We start from the raw sequence: 16,789 nt of genomic DNA on the forward strand, positions 1-16,789 counted from the left end.
AGAGCACTCTGTTCTCATGGACAGGATAGGGGAGCTGAACTATACTAAGTATAAGTATCCTTGTCATTTGATTTCTCTTTCCATTTCCATTTCTCTTTCTTTTCCATTATTTATGGAAACTCAAGCTTATTTAGAAATCCTTCAACTTTGCCTGAAAAAGCAGTGTTTTAATTAGCAGAGATGGTTAAAGGAAGTTATTTGAAAAGGAACTGTGCACGCATTTTCCCCTAATGCTCTTACTTCACTAGGTAAGCCATAGACTTTTTTTTTTTTAAACAGAAATCCAATCTCTGCTGCTGTCATGTGAAATAAAGCACTTAAATCACCAAAATGGGGATAAATCTAAAGGTCTTGACAGTTGATGATGACAGAGCAGTTGCAGCTTGTTAGGAAAAAGTGGAAGAAGGTATTTTGAATGCTGGAGGTGCACTCTTGCACAAGGCACCACATGGAGCAGCAGCAGACGAACACTGCACGTGGGAAGCACTGACACTGTGAAAGCACATGGGCAGGGAGCATCCCAATAAGCCACTCCTGCATCAGCAATTCCAGGGCCTGCAGTTCAAAACTTGATTTCTCCTGTAACACATGGCCTTCATTAACATGGCAGCAGTCCAAAACATACTTACTTTAGGTGTCATTAGGCTAAACACCATTTGTAGATATCTACTGGCACAGTTATACCCCTGAACACCAAATACTAGTACTACTTAGACAGATGTCAATTCTCCAGCAAAAAATAAGACTAAGTAATGTCAGAAAACACACATTTAATAAAATGTATTTGGCAGAACCATCATAGCTTTAGTTCTTCAGCTCAGTCTAGGGATAAACCAATGATTTACAAAGGTTTATGGCACTATTATTCCAACAAACAGTATGTTTTCCACTTGAAAACATACCAACTTTCAAGCAGGGGACAGCACTCAAAATACTGGATTAGAAAGCACTTAGAGGTGGCCAAATGCTGTCTGATTAGGTCCATTTTCATACAACCCTAAGCCAGGTTAAAACCAAGGACCTGTGGGTTTCAGGGGTAGATCTCTAGAAAAGGGGGTTGTTTCGAACGAAAGGTTTTAAAAGCCACTCAGAAACCTCCTGTGCTTGATTTGCGGCACCACAGCAGTGCAGTGTCAGCTTGAGTTTTACTCCACACAGGACAGATTAACCCCATTTTTACAAGCCAGTTTCAGTTAATTTAAGAGCAAAGAACCACCTATACAGTTCTGCAACTAATGCATGTATTCTTTTTTGCTTCAAAGTTACGTGACAGACGAATAGGCTCAGGCCAATTTAAATCTAATCCTTTTTGCCACATTCTTCCCATGTCCTGGGAGCTCTAGAAGTTCAGGGACTAAGTTGCTCAGCTGAGGAAAGTGAGACAACGTTGCTTTCCCTTGAGTTGGTAATCTATGTGTTACACGTTTTGAAATATCCTTAACAGTATTTCGAATACACTGAATTGCTGATGCACCAAAACACACTTCGAAAAGCCCTCCCTACTTCTTAGTGGACTTCACATACTTTTTTCAAGTGATACATCTGTTTTCCTCAGGAAATGGTACATTCTAGCTAAAGAAAATAGGATTACTTCAACATAAAGAGGATAAAAAAGTACCTCAGTATATACTCCAAATATTTTCAGGTTCAGTGTTCACCTGAAGTGAACTAAACCTTGATCAAGGCGGAGAACATCCGAGCTCTCTGATGTGCTGTGAACGAAACTACTGAATACCTTCTTGCAGGATTCCTGGGCTCAGAAAGATGCATCACAGAGAGCGTAGCAGCTTGCACGGGAGTACTTCCAAGGATAAGGAAGTGTGGGGAGATAGTGCCTTTACTGGAATGTGAACTAAGTGAGCGCACAGAGCCGACCTGCTCTGCGGCACCACCTTTTCGACTAAGGCTAAGGCCGTGAAGTTAACATACCTTTCTCCTTTCAAGGAAGGCTTCTTCCGTGCAGGTTATACGAGAGACAGATGGTTTTACACAGTCAGTGCTTCCGCTAATTTTTTTTTCTGTTTTGTTTGTTTTAAAAAAAAAAAAAAAAAAAGAAAAAACAACAAAACCCCCAGAGCCGCCTTCCCCACCAACACGTGAAATTTACCTTGTGCAGCGCCATCCGGGCCGGAGGATGGCGGGGGGGGGAGAGCGGATTTGCCCCCCAAACGCGGGGCGCGCCACACGTGGCCATAGCGCCGTGGGGGCGAGGGGGAGGACGGGCAGTGTCCGTGCCCGAGCCCCGCGGAGCCCGCGGGACCCTCACCCCGGCCCGCCGCTCCCCGGCCCGCCCGGCCACATGGCGCCAGGAGGGCGGGGTGAAGCCGAGCGGGCCGCGGCCACGCGTCAGGGGCTCCGCTCGGGGTCTCCACCATCCCCATTCCTCCCCCCCAACACACGCCCCATCCCACGCATCCCCCCCCACACACACACACACCCTCAGCGCTCCCCGTCCCCTCTCTCCTCACCTTGCTGGGGAGCTGCCTCCCCTCCGGCGGGGCCCAGGCCAGGCATGTGCAGGCGGCGCTGAGGTGCGCGGAGGGCACGTACTCGTGCTGCAGGCGGCTGCCGGCCGCGTCCCACACGCGGAGGCGCCCGTCGGGCCCGCAGGCGGCGAAGAGGCGGCGGCCGCGGGGCGAGAAGGCGCACGGAGGGGACGCCATGGCGGGCGCGCGATCTTCCCGCGCCCGCGGCGCGAGACGCTCCTTTTCCGCTTCTCCCCTCCCGCCCTTCCCCGCTCCATGAGGGCCCTGCGCGCGCTGCGCCGGGCGGTCCCTACCGCCTGCCGCTCCTCGTCCTCCCCCTCCTCCTCCTCCTCTTCTCCCGCCGTAGGGAGGCCTCGGAGGAGGGCATGGGAAGCCTCGCTGTCGCCGCTGGAGCGGGTGAGGCGGCTGCTGCCGCCCGAGGAGGCGGCGGCGGTGTCGCGGTGCGCGGCGGCGCCGCCGCCTCAGGGTCCCGAAGAGGAGGAAGAGGGGGAGATGGACGAGATGGCGGCCACCACCGCAGCCCCTCGGGGTGGGGTTGTTGAGGCGGCGGGAGCGCTCCCCGCGCCGTTCCGCGTCGGGGAGCTGGCGCTGGCGGAGCTGCGGAAGGACCACAGGACGCTGAAGGTGATGTGCCGGCTGGCGAGCGGGGCGGTGCTGGCCGGCCCCGGCGGGATCCTGCCCCACGGCGACATCATCGGGCAGGTGCCCGGGCAGGTGCTGCGAACTTCGGCCGGGAAGCGGCTGCTGCTGAGGCGGCCGTCGCTGGAGGAGTACGTGCTGCTCATGCCGCGGGGACCCACCATCGCCTACCCCAAGGTGGGTGGGGACCAAGTCCTGACCGGGAGGTCGCTGGCAGAATCTCGCCTTTGAGTTTCTCGAGGCTGGTGACCGTGCCGTTTTTCTCGCCCCACAGGATGTGAGCGCGATGTTGACGATGATGGATGTCCACCCTGGAGACACCGTGCTGGAAACCGGCAGCGGGTCTGGCGCTATGAGCTTGTTTCTGTCACGGGCAGGTGAAGACCTGGTTTTAGAAAACACAGAATTTATTTATTTCCTTATCACACCTTGCCTTCCTTTTGACCAGATACTCATGGTTCTCATAGTACTATTCTACCTGAAAGGATGTTGTAGTGAGGTGGGTATCAGTCTCTTCTCCCAGGCAACCAGCAGTAGGACAAGAGGGCACAGGCTTAAGCTGTGCCAGGGGAGGTTTAGATTAGACAGTACAAAGAAGTTTTTTCTTCAAGACAGAATGATCCTTCAAGAGAGAATGATCGGGCATTGGAGTGGGTAGCCTGGGGAGGTGGTAGAGTCACCGTCCCTGGAGGTGTTTAAGAAGAGACTGGATGTGGCACTCAGTGCCATGGTCTATTGGACAACTTGGTGTTAGGTCAAAGGTTGGACTCAATGATCTCAGAGGTCTTTTCCAACCTGATTGATTCTGTGATTTCGTTCTTAAAAGCTTTGCTGCAGTTCACATGTTCACACATAGTTTGTTGAAGGAAAGTCACACCAGAGCCGGGGCAGGGACTACAAACATTTTGACTACTTAGAGGGCTTTAGTGCAAACGGTTACAGAAGGCCCTGCAGAAAGCTGAGTTTCAGCCATAATTATTTTTGCCTTTGGGTTAATCATACTAGTTTTTCCAATATCTTGCTTTTCTCAGTTTCTTTTTTCCTCATCTTAATGGACCACGTGAGTAATCCAGTTGCTGGTTACCAATGAGAATGCCTCTGTGGGTGCACACTTGTTTTTTCACGTTACAGCCAGCCTGGTTCGATCTAGCTCACAATGCTCTGAAAGGTAGAGAGCCCTTGCACTCAGCCATGTGAATGAGGGTGAAACCTCAGCCTTAAGCTTCAGCTCATCTGTAGGCACCCTCTTAGTGGATCACATTTCAGGATAATCTGGTTTATGGGCTCCTGATGGAACAAATTCTTTAAAGAAAGGAAACTAAACCCCCACTGTTTTCAATATTAAAGGACATGGGAGGGTAAAGACAAGAACCTCATCATGGATCATCTTGAACTGACAGAGCAGAAAAGCACAAGTTGCATATTCTGAAGGCTTACGTTCAGTGTTTGAGGGCACTCAGAGTAACTGAATACCGGAGCTGTGAAACTAGCATTCCTTTTTTTACTATATCCCAGTGTTCATTAAAAAGCTGCATTATAGACTATGCTATGTCTGTGAAATGTTTACGGGTTGTTCTACCTTTGTGGGCTTACTCTGTATCCTTCAGCACTTCAAAATACAGTGATACCCAACAAGAAAAACAGCTGCCACACAGGTAAATGCTGGAATTTAAATCTAGTGGTCCATGGAAGTATTTAATTTCCAAAATTCTCATTGATTTAACAGATTTTGTTAATTTCCTCCCTTCGTGTTACTCATTGTTTTCTTTTCCATTCTTTCTTTAATCATTCCCAGAAACTACTGACATGCAGTAGTAGACAAAATTAAGATTGTGGTATTTGCCATGACTTTAAGAGCCTTGAAAACTGGAAAATACAACGTATTTAAGCTTGACATACTGTAGCTTCACAATAATGTTTTGCCTATTTAAATAGTTCTTATTTTTCCCATTAAAAAGTCAGTTACAAAATGTAGGAATTATTTTGAATGAGTAAGACTGTCCCCCAATGTGAACAATTTTATTCTTGATATTTCTAAACTGATAATCTCAAGTAATAAAGACTTGGTGCTTCAATTCTGCAACTGCTTAAGGTGATCCAAAGCAACCTGCTGAAACCCTTCCTTCTTACATGTTGGCTCCAGCCTTTGTCTGGCGAGCTGGATCAAGGAGAGACTGTTGGGAAATACATTGCTTCTTTTATTCTGTTATCTGAATGGATTCACAGTGGGATCACACAGGTGAGGGAAGGAGCCTGGCAACTTCAAACTGAAATGGCTTAGAAGGACACAGAACGTGACCCTCTGAGTTGGTGGTTGCTGAAAGCTGCGTGTGCCCATTCCAAAGTAGCAAAGAGAGAAAAGCCAACAGTGATAGCTTTGAGGAATGGGAGTAATACAAGGATAGAATAGCAGTGCACAGACTGCTGTCTGCCTGGACAGCCTGGTAATGTGTCCTTTATGAGGAGCATTGTGTATTGGACTTAACATGGTAAATTTCAGGATAGTAAATTTAGACTTAAATAATAAAATAATTTATTGCTGTTGCAAACAATAACAGGAAAATTACACGAGCCTACGTAAATCAAAGAGTACACTTGAAAACTTGTCTGTGGGGCTGAGATCAGTGAGCAGGTCTTGCAGTTTTCTTAGCCTTTCCCCAACCCTGAGGAAAAACAGATGAAGAACAAACTATGCACAAAACGAGGATTGTCAAAAAACTTTAAAACTATCAGTTTCAAATGTTAATAACAACAGAAGCAGTCACTGTCTGTCAGCTTTATAGCATCTGTGAGGTGTGACCATTGTTGCAGCATTCTCAGCTGGTGCCTCTGGTAGCTCTGGCAGGAGAATCACAGGCTGACAGGGCCACAGATGCTCAAGTCGTCTTTTGCTGCAGGAGTGACTTCAGGAGGACATCTTGGGAACAGTCCGTGCTACTATAACTGCTTTATTTCATCTGTGGATTGATGGATTTGTGTCTGTAAAAGAACTAACATGGCACTTTTTCTGCATATGTCTGTTTTAAATGTAAAGAAAAAAATAGATGGTAATTGATTGCCTCATATGGGATTATAATGTGTCCTTATGTTGTAGGCTGCACTTTTTTTAAAGTGTACTGTCTTTTGTTTGTTTTCAGTTGGGCCCAAAGGACGTGTTATAAGTTATGAAATCAGAGGTGATCATCATAATTTAGCTAAGAAGAATTACAGGCACTGGCGAACTTCATGGGAAATAGGACACATGGACGAGTGGCCAGATAACGTGGATTTTGTTCTTAAAGACATTTCAACAGCTGCTGCAGATATGAAATCTGTAACACTTGACGCAGTGAGTCCAAAAAGTCCCTTTGACGTGTATCTTTTCTACATAAATTAAAACCTCTAATGCTCACACTTAGAGCAGGATTCCCATATCTAGTTTAACATGAGAAAAAACAATCGCGTCTTCATCAGTGAAAGAAACACTTTTGTAAGATTTACAAGTATTTTCAAGGTTTCAGTTACGGTTTCCCAAATGAAAGAGTGATAAAACTGTACTATAGAAATACAACAATTAATTACTGCTGTCTTGTAAGCAAAGACCAACTTACTTCCTTGTATTTGTCAGAAACTGATATTTTTATAACTGAGATACATATTTCAAGCATTAAATTTCAGAAGAATACATAACCTTATTAAAAAAGTGGTTATATGAATATATAACCACTTTGCTATCAGCTTTATAGAATGGACAATGTAACTCAAGCATAAGTTAAAGAATGCTGTTGGTTGCTCTCCTGTCCTGCTTCTTGTATCCAGATTTTCTAAAGGGAGACATGCTGGGGAACACAGCTTTATGTTAACTACTCTTCCCTTTAAAGCAGGCAAACTGCTTACAACTGCTTACTTACTAGATGCTTTAAACAACTGACAATTTTTTTAAATGGTTTGAGCAATATATATACATAGCATAAAAATACCATTTTAAAAAACTTCAACGATCAACAGGAAATATCAAATACTGCATATCCCATTGTCTTATAGTTTGCACAACTTTCTAGTAGAAGATGGATAAATTGCCAAAGACAAGTTTTAAATCTTGAAACAACAAGCAAGTTAGATGTTGATACCATAGTGTGCCCTTTTCATTATAAAGATGCACCTGAACGGTCTTTTTTTTTTTTTACATTTGAGAAATAGGTATTCGTATGTATTAGTAAATATACTCTTCTAAAAGTTTTTCTTAATGTCAGCATTATGGAATTTAATTAGCAGGGGGTTTAACTTCCTACAGGCCTGCTTTGTTGGTGAAACACTACTTGTTTTAGTGGAAATTCACTTGGAAGTAGCAAGGATTTGGTTTTGTAGAACTGTGGACCTCAGCTTTTGAGAGGCATGATTACATACTGCTGTTGTATGCATCTGTTTTCCATAAACATTTTTTTCCAAGTGTTGCTGTATTACATTGGTAGATATACGTGTTTTCCCAGTAAACATTAATGTATCTTTCTCTTGCAGATAGTTCTGGATATGCTTAAACCTCAGTCTGCTCTGCCTGTTGTACACCCAAGCCTGAAACAGGGTGGTGTGTGCGCTGTGTATTTAGCAAAGTAAGTATTTACTTCTGGCACTTACAGCTGGCATTGTTACAAAACCAAACTTCTTTTAAAATTCACATCCAGCATTAATGAAATGTTTAGCAAAGTTTGGGTTTTTTTCTCACGTGTAACTTCTTTAGGGAGTTGCACTCGGTATAAATTACACTTGCCCAAATCCTTTGGCCTCTACTTTGGAAATGTTCTCATTCTGATCAGTGGAAGTCTGCACTTTATGACATCCTCAAAGTAACTGTACTGCTCTCAAATTCAGTAGACAGGTTGCTACTCCTTTACCCTAAAATTGAAGGACTCTTATAACCTCAAAGGTAAAGAATGTGACAAAGTCACATTAGAATTGAGATTGTGTGATTTGAGTTTTTTAAATACTACTTTATCCTTTGCATTTCTTCAAAAGCATCACACAGGTTATTGACCTTTTAGACAGAATACGGACCTGCAAGCTTCCTTTTTTGTGTGAAAGGATTGTTGAGGTAACTCACAGAAACTGGGTAGTACTCCCTGCTAAAATCAAGAATTGCAAATCAGGCCAAATGGTGGAAACTCAAGAAAATATTGAAGAACCACCTCAAAAGGAATATGAAGAAATCCACATTGAGGATCAAGCAGTTCTTAAAGAAAGCGAATACAATGGTAAGAACATTACTGCTGATGAGACACTCTCTTACTGCACTTTGATAATCCAGTGTAGGAAGAGGCAATATTTTTTCTTAGATCAGCTGAGAATAGACAAGGTTTTGGACAGCCTGGACCTTGTAAAGTTTGCAAAAGACTATAATAATAATTGTTTAATTTTAAATATCTTATTAATAATCTAGACTAAATAGAAAATAAATTGCAATAAAGAATGACTGCCCTTCTACTACTGTTCTCCAATTTTTGTTTTTCAGTAAAATTCAGTTCTTTTTTATTTGTCCTAAGGCTGCTTTAGAGGACCCTGATGGACTTAAGAATTCCATAGAAGAAACAGTGCCAGTGTGCTCTGCTTTAAAAATCACACTGTCCAAAAAGGATGCCTCACACACACATATATATACGTACACATATACAACAGATATACAGTATAGATTTGCAAAATCCATACTAGAGCAGAGTCATAGGTGACAACAAAGCACCATAACAGAAGCAAAAAAAAAAAAATTTGTCAGGAAAAATAATCTGTGCACATTGGCAACTCTAGTCTGCATGTCTGTCTTAAGCTTGTGGGAAAGAAGTAACAAACTAAATGTACTTCTCACAGGATCACTTTCTGATGATGCTGAAACATATCACTCAGTGCCTTACATTGCTAGACCGTCTTACTGGCAGGAAGGTCATTCAGGTGAGACACTTGGAAAGTGGTTTTTATCTTAAATGTTTAATGGTATTTTATTTCCAGAAAGTACTACCTTTTTTTTTTTGTACTAGCATTTGGCATGTTACTATGTCATGAGATCATAAAACTTATAATAATAAAATAATCCTCGCATACTGAAATACTGAAGTAGTAACTTCTTTTGTTTTTTGATTAGCATTCCTTACCAAGCTGAGAAAGTTTCGGCCACTGCTTTCTTGATGCTGCTGCTGCGTTAGCTGCTAATTTGAATATTGTATCAGAATAAAATAAAACATTGCAAAGTAGCTGCTACATTTTGCAAGTTGTGTAACTTTTAAGTAATGACTGCTTTGACTTCTACTGCATGCGAAGTTTGAAACCCCACCTACTATTTAAAGGAAAAAGTTTTAAGGGAATCATCAGGTCTGGCGCATCTGTGATGCAGCACAGATTGTTCTGCAAATCACAGTATCTGTTTCTGTCTCATCGGGTGTATTTCATTCTTCATTGCTTATAAACCAATCCATGGATTTATCTTGGTTCAAGGTGCTACATGGTTGCCTTTTGCTGGACAGTCTCTGACAGTCTACCAGAAATAAGGAGAAAAAAATTTAGTAAGAAAATAAAGGATCAAAGTCTGTTCTTTTAAATGAATACTTGGTTGGCTACCAACTGGTGACTGTTGGTTTCTTTAAGAACAATGTTCTTAAAGCACAACTTAAAGAGCTACTGAAATTCACTGAATTTGCTTGCTTGGTAAAGCTGTGCTCATCTCAAGAGAAAGACAGTTGTTGACACACAGCTTTGGTTCACTTCTACCACTTGTGCTGAAAGTTGCCTGGTTAATTGTGAACTTTGCTTTATATAAAACATTCTCAAACAGTCAAAGTAAACACAATTTTTTCTGACCAGATATGAAAAGCAAGATTTCTCAAGTAAAAATAGACTTAATTTTAAGTCTTTAAGGGTCTCACATGAGCATCTGGTGCTGTGTAACACATTAAATCATTAAGTGATGTGTTGTAGACACCTAACTTGTTCTGTATCTCAGGAAAGATTCAAATGCCAAATTTTTCAAAGCTGAGGGGTCCCTTGAGAATCACTAAGTTTTACTAAAGTTGTCAAAAGCAGTAACGCAATCTTACTACAATAGTGAAAAGTGGATATTAATGAGAACATATCCAAATAAAAAATACAGAGCCATAAATAACTAACCCTGCATTAAGTAATGACACTAGAAACTCGCCAGTGGTTAAGTACATGGAAGTATCTTTGCAGAGCTGAAGCCTTATACAGCTGCCCCAGGAAATTTACATCTCAAGTGTGTTCCACTTTCAGTAATTATTTAATAATGAGTGTGCCCCATAACTTCTGTATGTAATGGAGGCTTCTCGTGCAAAGGCCGAGGATGCTATTTTGAGTAGATTAATGTGCAGAGATTCAAACACATGACCAATTTTCACAAACTTTTGTACTGTTTTTTACTCGTACCCCAGTCTGAAAATGAAGTCTAAACTGTCAACAATTGAGATGCAAGGAAAATGTGAGTTGTGATTTAGCCTATGTCCAAATTGATGACCACAACTGAGCAGCCAGCCCTTTCTAAGAACAGCGGTCTCAGCAAGAGCACTTTTAACTCACAATACACCCTCTCTTTTAACTCACATGACACACCTCAGTATTTTTATTGTTTCTTCCACCAACTCCTAAGTGTTTAGAATTTTCAATTTCATTTATAATGCTAGAATAGTAATAAGTGCCTAAATAGACTGGAGTGCAACCCAAAATCTACTGTAGCAGATGAAGATAATTTGGAGAGACTCAATGTAAAGCAGTTCCAGGAAGTCAAGATACAAGATGCGAAAATGAAAATGGATCTGTGGCAGTAAAAGCAAAGTTCTGCCAAGGTAATAGGGAAGGACACAGAAGTCCCTGCACTACTCTGAAAGGCAAATACAGCCTCAGTTGCCTAAACTAAATGGAAATTATTTGCAATATTAAACCATACCTTGGGCATAAGCAGGAGAGTCAACAAGCATTTTTTCAGTCGGAAGGGTGTGCTTTGAATTCTGGGATGAATGTAATTCCATCATCTCCAAAGTGTCAGTAGATGAGGAGGAAGATGATAATCCCAGTCTCACAAATCTTCCTTTCTTGCCACACAGCAGGCAGTCTGTAGGGGTAGCGCTGGGTCCTCGGGGCAGCTGTACTTCATCATAGTGATTCCTCATGGCTCCACTGTGGTGCACAGAACGTTCTCGCTGCCATATGTAATGTGTTGGAGCAATAGCCATCACCTATTAGGACAGCCATTGGGTCAGAAAACGTAAAAGTAATGGGAAAACATACGCTGAAAACAAGGGATCCAATTAGTGTATGGCAGGGAATTAATACAACGTAGTTGAAGTCGGTATCATGTATTATCTCTCTGCTTCTATCCCACTGGAAAGTTTGCTACCTTAGGCAGGAGTAAGTAATCCAGATGCCAATCAGATGTGGAAACATAACAACTTACAGCCTTGTATATTCAGGTGAAACATCACAAACACCAACTCATTCTTTGCATGTTGGACAGAAGATGGTGTCTTTGACTAACTACTAAACATCAACTAGATGGATATTCCTGTTCACAACATCACTGAACTAATGATATGAGAAGCTGGGAGAAGATGCTGGGAAAAACATTCTGCACTCGCCTTATTCCTTGTACTTTTCCTATAAGCATATAATCCCATCCCCAGAGAGGGAACCCTTTTCTTTTCCACCAGCTCTAAGTAAGCATTATATACTTAGAACATGACAAGGACTTTTCCAGATACACATTCTGCCTCAAAAGTGAGGAATATATTTTTTCCTTCCTAATATATTTGAAAACTGTAGGTTGTAACACTGCATTAATAGTAGAGAATGTTAAAAGTGTGTCCTTCCAAGTTTTTCATAAATGTAGTGAAAAACTCTTACCTTGAAAAGTCAGTTGAAATGGCATAATTAGTTTTGAAGGCATTAAAATTTCACCTGAGCTGCTGGGATTTTTATCTGAAGGTTTTACTTGTGTACAAACTTACAGATTGAAAGCAAACACACACACAAAGTTACTTCTAAAGTGGCTGAAGCAAAACAAATGAAGGTAGATTTTAAATAAAAAATATTGGCATAAAGCAGATTCTAGCCAATAGAAACTTTTAACAGTAGTGCAATATAAAATATTCTAGTTTACTTTAAAAACATAATTTCAAACTATATTTTAAATGCAAAAGGAAAAAAAAATCATGGAGGATAAATGGACCATTACATTTTAGCTGCATCTATTCTTTCCCATGGATTGTCAATGCACTTTAGGGAGGCAATTGTGCAGAGCTAGATCAGTGACTGGCGTTAACTGGTGTAATTTCAGCATCTACAATATTAAATCCCCTTCCCTACCTCTTCACAGCAGCGTCTGCTTACAATAGCCCTGTAGTCAATTCTACTCCATAGTTGGTCTCTCAACCTTAAGAAATCAGGGAAGAGCTTTCTCCAGGCTTTTCCCAAAGCCCATGGGAAAATGTCATACTTTGCTTCTTCATGGTCTTCTTCAACTGTGTTTGCCAGATACCTTCAAACATATATATGTTTGTGTTTGTAAATATTATTCAATCTTAAATCAGTATATCAGAATGATTTCTAACATTAAAAGACATATTGAAGTGTTTCTTTTTTCTAGTATTGTGAGAAAAAAATACTAACAAAATACAGCCTTCTCTCTGGAATACAATATTTTCTTAATCAGTTCCTTGTGCATCCTTTGGGTAAATAAAAACAAGCTCTTATAAAAATTGCTTTACCCTAGATTTTCCTAAATTAGTAGATATGCAAGAACTGACATCTTTCTCCAAACTGACAAGAAACCCTTGTACTAAAATGAAGAGTTTCTGACTGAAATTTATTTCTCTAAATAAAGCTTTAAACTATTATATGAAATCTTAAACTTTACATTTTCTACTCTATGGATTTTAGCTATTCTTGGACAATTACATTGCTCATATTAAATTAGCAGCAAACAAATAAATACAGGTCTACCTTCAGATATAAATGAAAACCTTAAATGATTTTTTTAATGTCCGTATTTCTCCCTTCCTTGACTATCTGCTACTTTTGGTTCTGGATCATCTTCTCAGACAACAGGAAAATATTTACTTCCTCTGGATCCACCTGATACTAAACTGTAAATCACACCTGAAAAAATTACGACTTTTAGTCTCCTCCCCAGTTTTCTCACTTGCTTCTGACCCCAATATTCCCTCTAGTCCCAGTCTCACCAGACCCTTTGTCCCTTTCTAAGCCTTTCACTGTTCTGGCCTGGCTTTTCTCCCTTCAGTGGAGTCAGAGGGCTCCCTCCTCCATGCTCTGTGGATGTTACCCAGAAGGAACAGCCATCTTTGTCCCCTCACTAGAGTGCAAATAGAGCATCTGAGAAGCGCTGTTATGGAAAAAGATGACCTGAACACCATAAATGCAGAATCCTGTACATAGACAGATAGCTAGATATGCCTGTAGGTATAGCCAAATATGGAGGGATTACGTAGGCTTGGGAAGACAGAGTACAGATTGCTCCTCTGTTTCAAAGTACAGACATTTTACAACTGTTCAAAAGAATTCTCAGAAATTCTCTAGCAACATTTTTACAGTTGACTTAAATCATGGTGACAGAAACTTTAATAAAAAGTTACTCCTGAGATGCATATCACAGTGAAGTGTTCTGGCACAAATGACTTAAAGGCTGGCAAAGATATGGAATATGTCTTATAACAGGAACCGTGAGCCATGTATATGTTGCCATGTATTGTCTTGCATATATTTCTTGTAAAGCTTTAAAAAGTTCACAGATTCAGGTTTGGTGTTTTTAATTTTTTTAACTATGTATCACTACAGCAATGCAAAATCCCCTCTCTGCTGCTCAAGCTTGTTCCATCAGAGGAAGAATGTAGAATTTGCACTATTTATGTACAGTATGTAGATTATCACAGAACCATAGAATGGTTTGGGTTGGAAGGGACCTTAAAGACCATCTAGTTCCCCCTTCCACCCCCTAGATCAGGTTGCTTATGTTTCTATACTTCATATAGGACCCAAACAACTGCACATCAAAGGACTCTCATCACATATCATAATGATCAGTGTCATAAAGAAATAAAATAATGCAAAGTTTATCCTAATAAAACCAGATAATTTAAAAGTACTTACAGAGCAACAAAGAAGTTGATTCTGGTATGCTCACTTGTTGTGAAGTTAGCCCTCTTGAAATAAACGAAAGTCATTGCCAAGAGATACTGTTTTAAAATGTAAAATGAAGTATCAATGTGTTATTTCAGTACCTCATTTCCTAAATTGACTATCACATTTATCTTGCACCAAGATATTTCATCATTTTTATCAAGGGCACAAGCATGAATTGAGTTTCTTGAAACTTCCATATGAATCCATTAGAAAAAAATTATGTTCTGTATTTGCATTAAAGTATCGAGTGATTAAGGGCACGTTTCTTTCTCAATGTATTTTCTATTAGTAAGAAGGGAACACACTTACCTTGTCTGCAATTTTACAGCAACAGTCCATCCAAAGGAAGTCTTGGATTAGATCATCATCTGCAACAAGCGAAAGTTGTAGCATTTCAAACACCAAAATTGTTTATGTTAGAGAGTATTTGTAAATAAATAACAGATGGTCATTTCATTAAACCAAATAAAAGGAAAGAAACTAGACCCACCAGTGGAAACAGAGAAAGTGAAGGGACTAGGAGATCAGGTGTGAAAAAACTTAAGGGACAAAAGAAGACAAACCACCATAAAGGCAAGGTGGAAAATCTAATGACCAAATTTCATCCATTCTCAGTAACAGCAAATGAAGGTGACAAATTACAAGTATTTCTTCTGTTTGGGTCACTTCTTCCAGCATTCAGTGGTTCCAGGTAGTACCGCACTGCTATTTTGGATGAAGTACAGACTGTTGAGATCTCTGCACCTTGATTACCTGGCAGCCTTTACAGGGCGATACTTGTTTATTTGTGGTCAGAGCACCACTGTCGGTGAACATGGACCGTAAGTACCGCGACCTCTCTGAGTCACTTCTGCATTTAAGGGTTGAATAAAAACCAGGTGTAACCTTCCACTGTTATTTAATATCTTGACTAAATTAAATAAATACAAAACTTTATATGAAAGAGACACAAATAAAGAAGAGATGCTTGGATTGTCTGTGGTGGTATTCAAACCTAGCTTGGTTTCATTTGTAATTTAACAAAGATACTTTTCATCAGTTTGGTAGCCCTTCTTGTATTTTTAACTTAAGCATTAAATATTTATGCACCAAAATATAACAACAAAATATGTTTAGATAAAGAATTGCCATTAGTTTTCATATAAAAAGCACTCTCAAAATTACTGAGCTTAGAAAACATTCTGTTCAGTCAATACATTTGTATCTGTCATTATTAACCTACCAAATAATTTAAAGAAAGCTGTCATTTCCTGACGCTGAATAACTAGACACGGTCCCTTTGGACATTTGTATTTCTGACTAGGGACCCCTTTTTCACAACTTTCTTGATGGTCTTTAAAAGCAGGTCTCTTTAGTCTATAAAGTTTTTTTTGCTGATGTGATCTGGATGCACTCGATTTTACATGAACAGTGACAGTGGGAGGTGTCTGACACACCAGATTGTGTTTCATTTCGGTAAGTAAAGGTTCCTGTTAAAAAAGAAGAAGACATTAACTACAAAACCAGTCAGTTTGAGCATTGGTACTCTACATTTCTTCAGTTCACATGAAGCGTTTCAGTAGAGCTTATACATCAGGTGATGGAAAATCAATTTTATCAGTACTAATTATCTAAGCCTTGTGCCCTAAGCCAACTATGTTGAGTCCTTCGATTTAGTTCTAATTTGATAAAGCTTTTTTTTTTCAGTAGGTGCCTTCAATCTTTTTCCAATCAAAATTTTGAAAAATAGGAAAAGAGCCTTTCCATAAAAAGTTGCTATTTGTCAGATCCTCATAGCTCCACACACTTACTTAGATCTACCAAAAAGATCTGTGTTCCTCTGCTTCAATTTGTGATTGCATCTTTTTAAAAGAATATTGATAGAATTAACGCAGCAGAACCATAATGAAGCCATGTAACATTAAAATCAAGTCTTGAGCTCCTAACTTTGTTAACATTTGGTTACAGCCATTGGGAATTAAACTTTTCCCTCAAGTCGGACATACCCTGAAGGCACAACCAAGGAAACATACCTGAGGTGCTTGTAACTGCAAAATTCAAGAGGATACCAAATGCAGAGTGAGGAAAGGTATTTTTAGGTGGTATTAAATGTATTTACTCCTTCAGAAGGTCTCTCCGCATGGGGCTGTTTGAGGCCGGCTCACAGCAGCTACCTGACTCCCCAGGGCTTAGCTGGCTGCCACATAAACAGAAAAAGCTCTCAGCTGTGGCTGTAATTTTATTTCCCCGCGGGAAAGCCCGAGGCGGCCCCTTCCCTTTCCTCTCCTCTCCTCTGCTCTCCCGCTCCGTTCCCGCCTCCCTCAGCCTCCTCCCCCTCACGCCGCAGCCGCCGCCGCGCGCCCGGAGTGGCGCCTCTCGCAGCCAATCGGCGCGCGCCAGGCGGCCATCCCAGCCAATCGGACGGCGGGGCGCTCTCAGCTCCCGCCCCCTCGCTTGCCGCCCGCGCCGCGGCAGCCAATGGGAGCGGGGGCGGCGGGACGGCGGCGCTGCTGCGTGAG

The 16,789-nt window shown here is 41.3% G+C and overlaps 3 protein-coding genes across 7 annotated transcripts in view; 1 reads left to right on the forward strand and 2 right to left on the reverse strand.

Moving 5' to 3' along the window:
• WDR43 (WD repeat domain 43) overlaps positions 1-2,719 on the reverse strand; it is a 26,142-nt gene extending 23,423 nt beyond the window's left edge. The window contains exon 1 of the mRNA XM_027696495.1: positions 2,469-2,719. Coding sequence (XP_027552296.1) covers positions 2,469-2,663 — 195 coding nt within the window. The 5' untranslated portion in view covers positions 2,664-2,719. The remainder of the gene's footprint in view (positions 1-2,468) is intronic.
• On the forward strand, positions 2,696-9,347 carry TRMT61B (tRNA methyltransferase 61B). Of its 3 annotated transcripts, XM_027696497.1 has the most exons (7): positions 2,697-3,302; positions 3,400-3,502; positions 6,263-6,453; positions 7,623-7,714; positions 8,118-8,353; positions 8,961-9,041; positions 9,232-9,347. In XM_027696497.1, the coding sequence occupies exons 1-7, from the start codon at positions 2,742-2,744 to the stop codon at positions 9,273-9,275; spliced, it is 1,308 nt and encodes a 435-aa protein (XP_027552298.1). In that variant the 5' UTR covers positions 2,697-2,741; the 3' UTR covers positions 9,276-9,347. The 3 variants fall into 3 exon arrangements, with proteins under 3 accessions (XP_027552297.1, XP_027552298.1, XP_027552299.1); XM_027696498.1 differs by lacking the exons at positions 8,961-9,041; positions 9,232-9,347 and adding an exon at positions 8,642-8,856 and having other exon boundaries at positions 2,698-3,302; XM_027696496.1 differs by lacking the exons at positions 8,961-9,041; positions 9,232-9,347 and having other exon boundaries at positions 2,696-3,302; positions 8,118-8,589.
• SPDYA (speedy/RINGO cell cycle regulator family member A) lies at positions 9,082-16,562 on the reverse strand. 3 transcript variants are annotated; one of them, XM_027696501.1, is made up of 8 exons: positions 16,445-16,540; positions 16,304-16,318; positions 15,514-15,760; positions 14,601-14,659; positions 14,259-14,344; positions 12,459-12,630; positions 11,044-11,332; positions 9,082-9,621 (listed from the first exon to the last, which is right to left on the reverse strand). In XM_027696501.1, the coding sequence occupies exons 3-8, from the start codon at positions 15,740-15,742 to the stop codon at positions 9,533-9,535; spliced, it is 924 nt and encodes a 307-aa protein (XP_027552302.1). In that variant the 5' UTR covers positions 15,743-15,760; positions 16,304-16,318; positions 16,445-16,540; the 3' UTR covers positions 9,082-9,532. The 3 variants fall into 3 exon arrangements, with proteins under 3 accessions (XP_027552302.1, XP_027552303.1, XP_027552301.1); XM_027696502.1 differs by lacking the exon at positions 16,304-16,318 and having other exon boundaries at positions 16,445-16,562; XM_027696500.1 differs by having other exon boundaries at positions 16,304-16,556.
• Between the last annotated feature and the right edge of the window lie 227 nt (positions 16,563-16,789).

Source organism: Neopelma chrysocephalum, unplaced genomic scaffold (assembly GCF_003984885.1).
Source record: "Neopelma chrysocephalum unplaced genomic scaffold, ASM398488v2 Primary Assembly neopelma1_108, whole genome shotgun sequence".
NCBI classification, from domain to species: domain Eukaryota; kingdom Metazoa; phylum Chordata; class Aves; order Passeriformes; family Pipridae; genus Neopelma; species Neopelma chrysocephalum.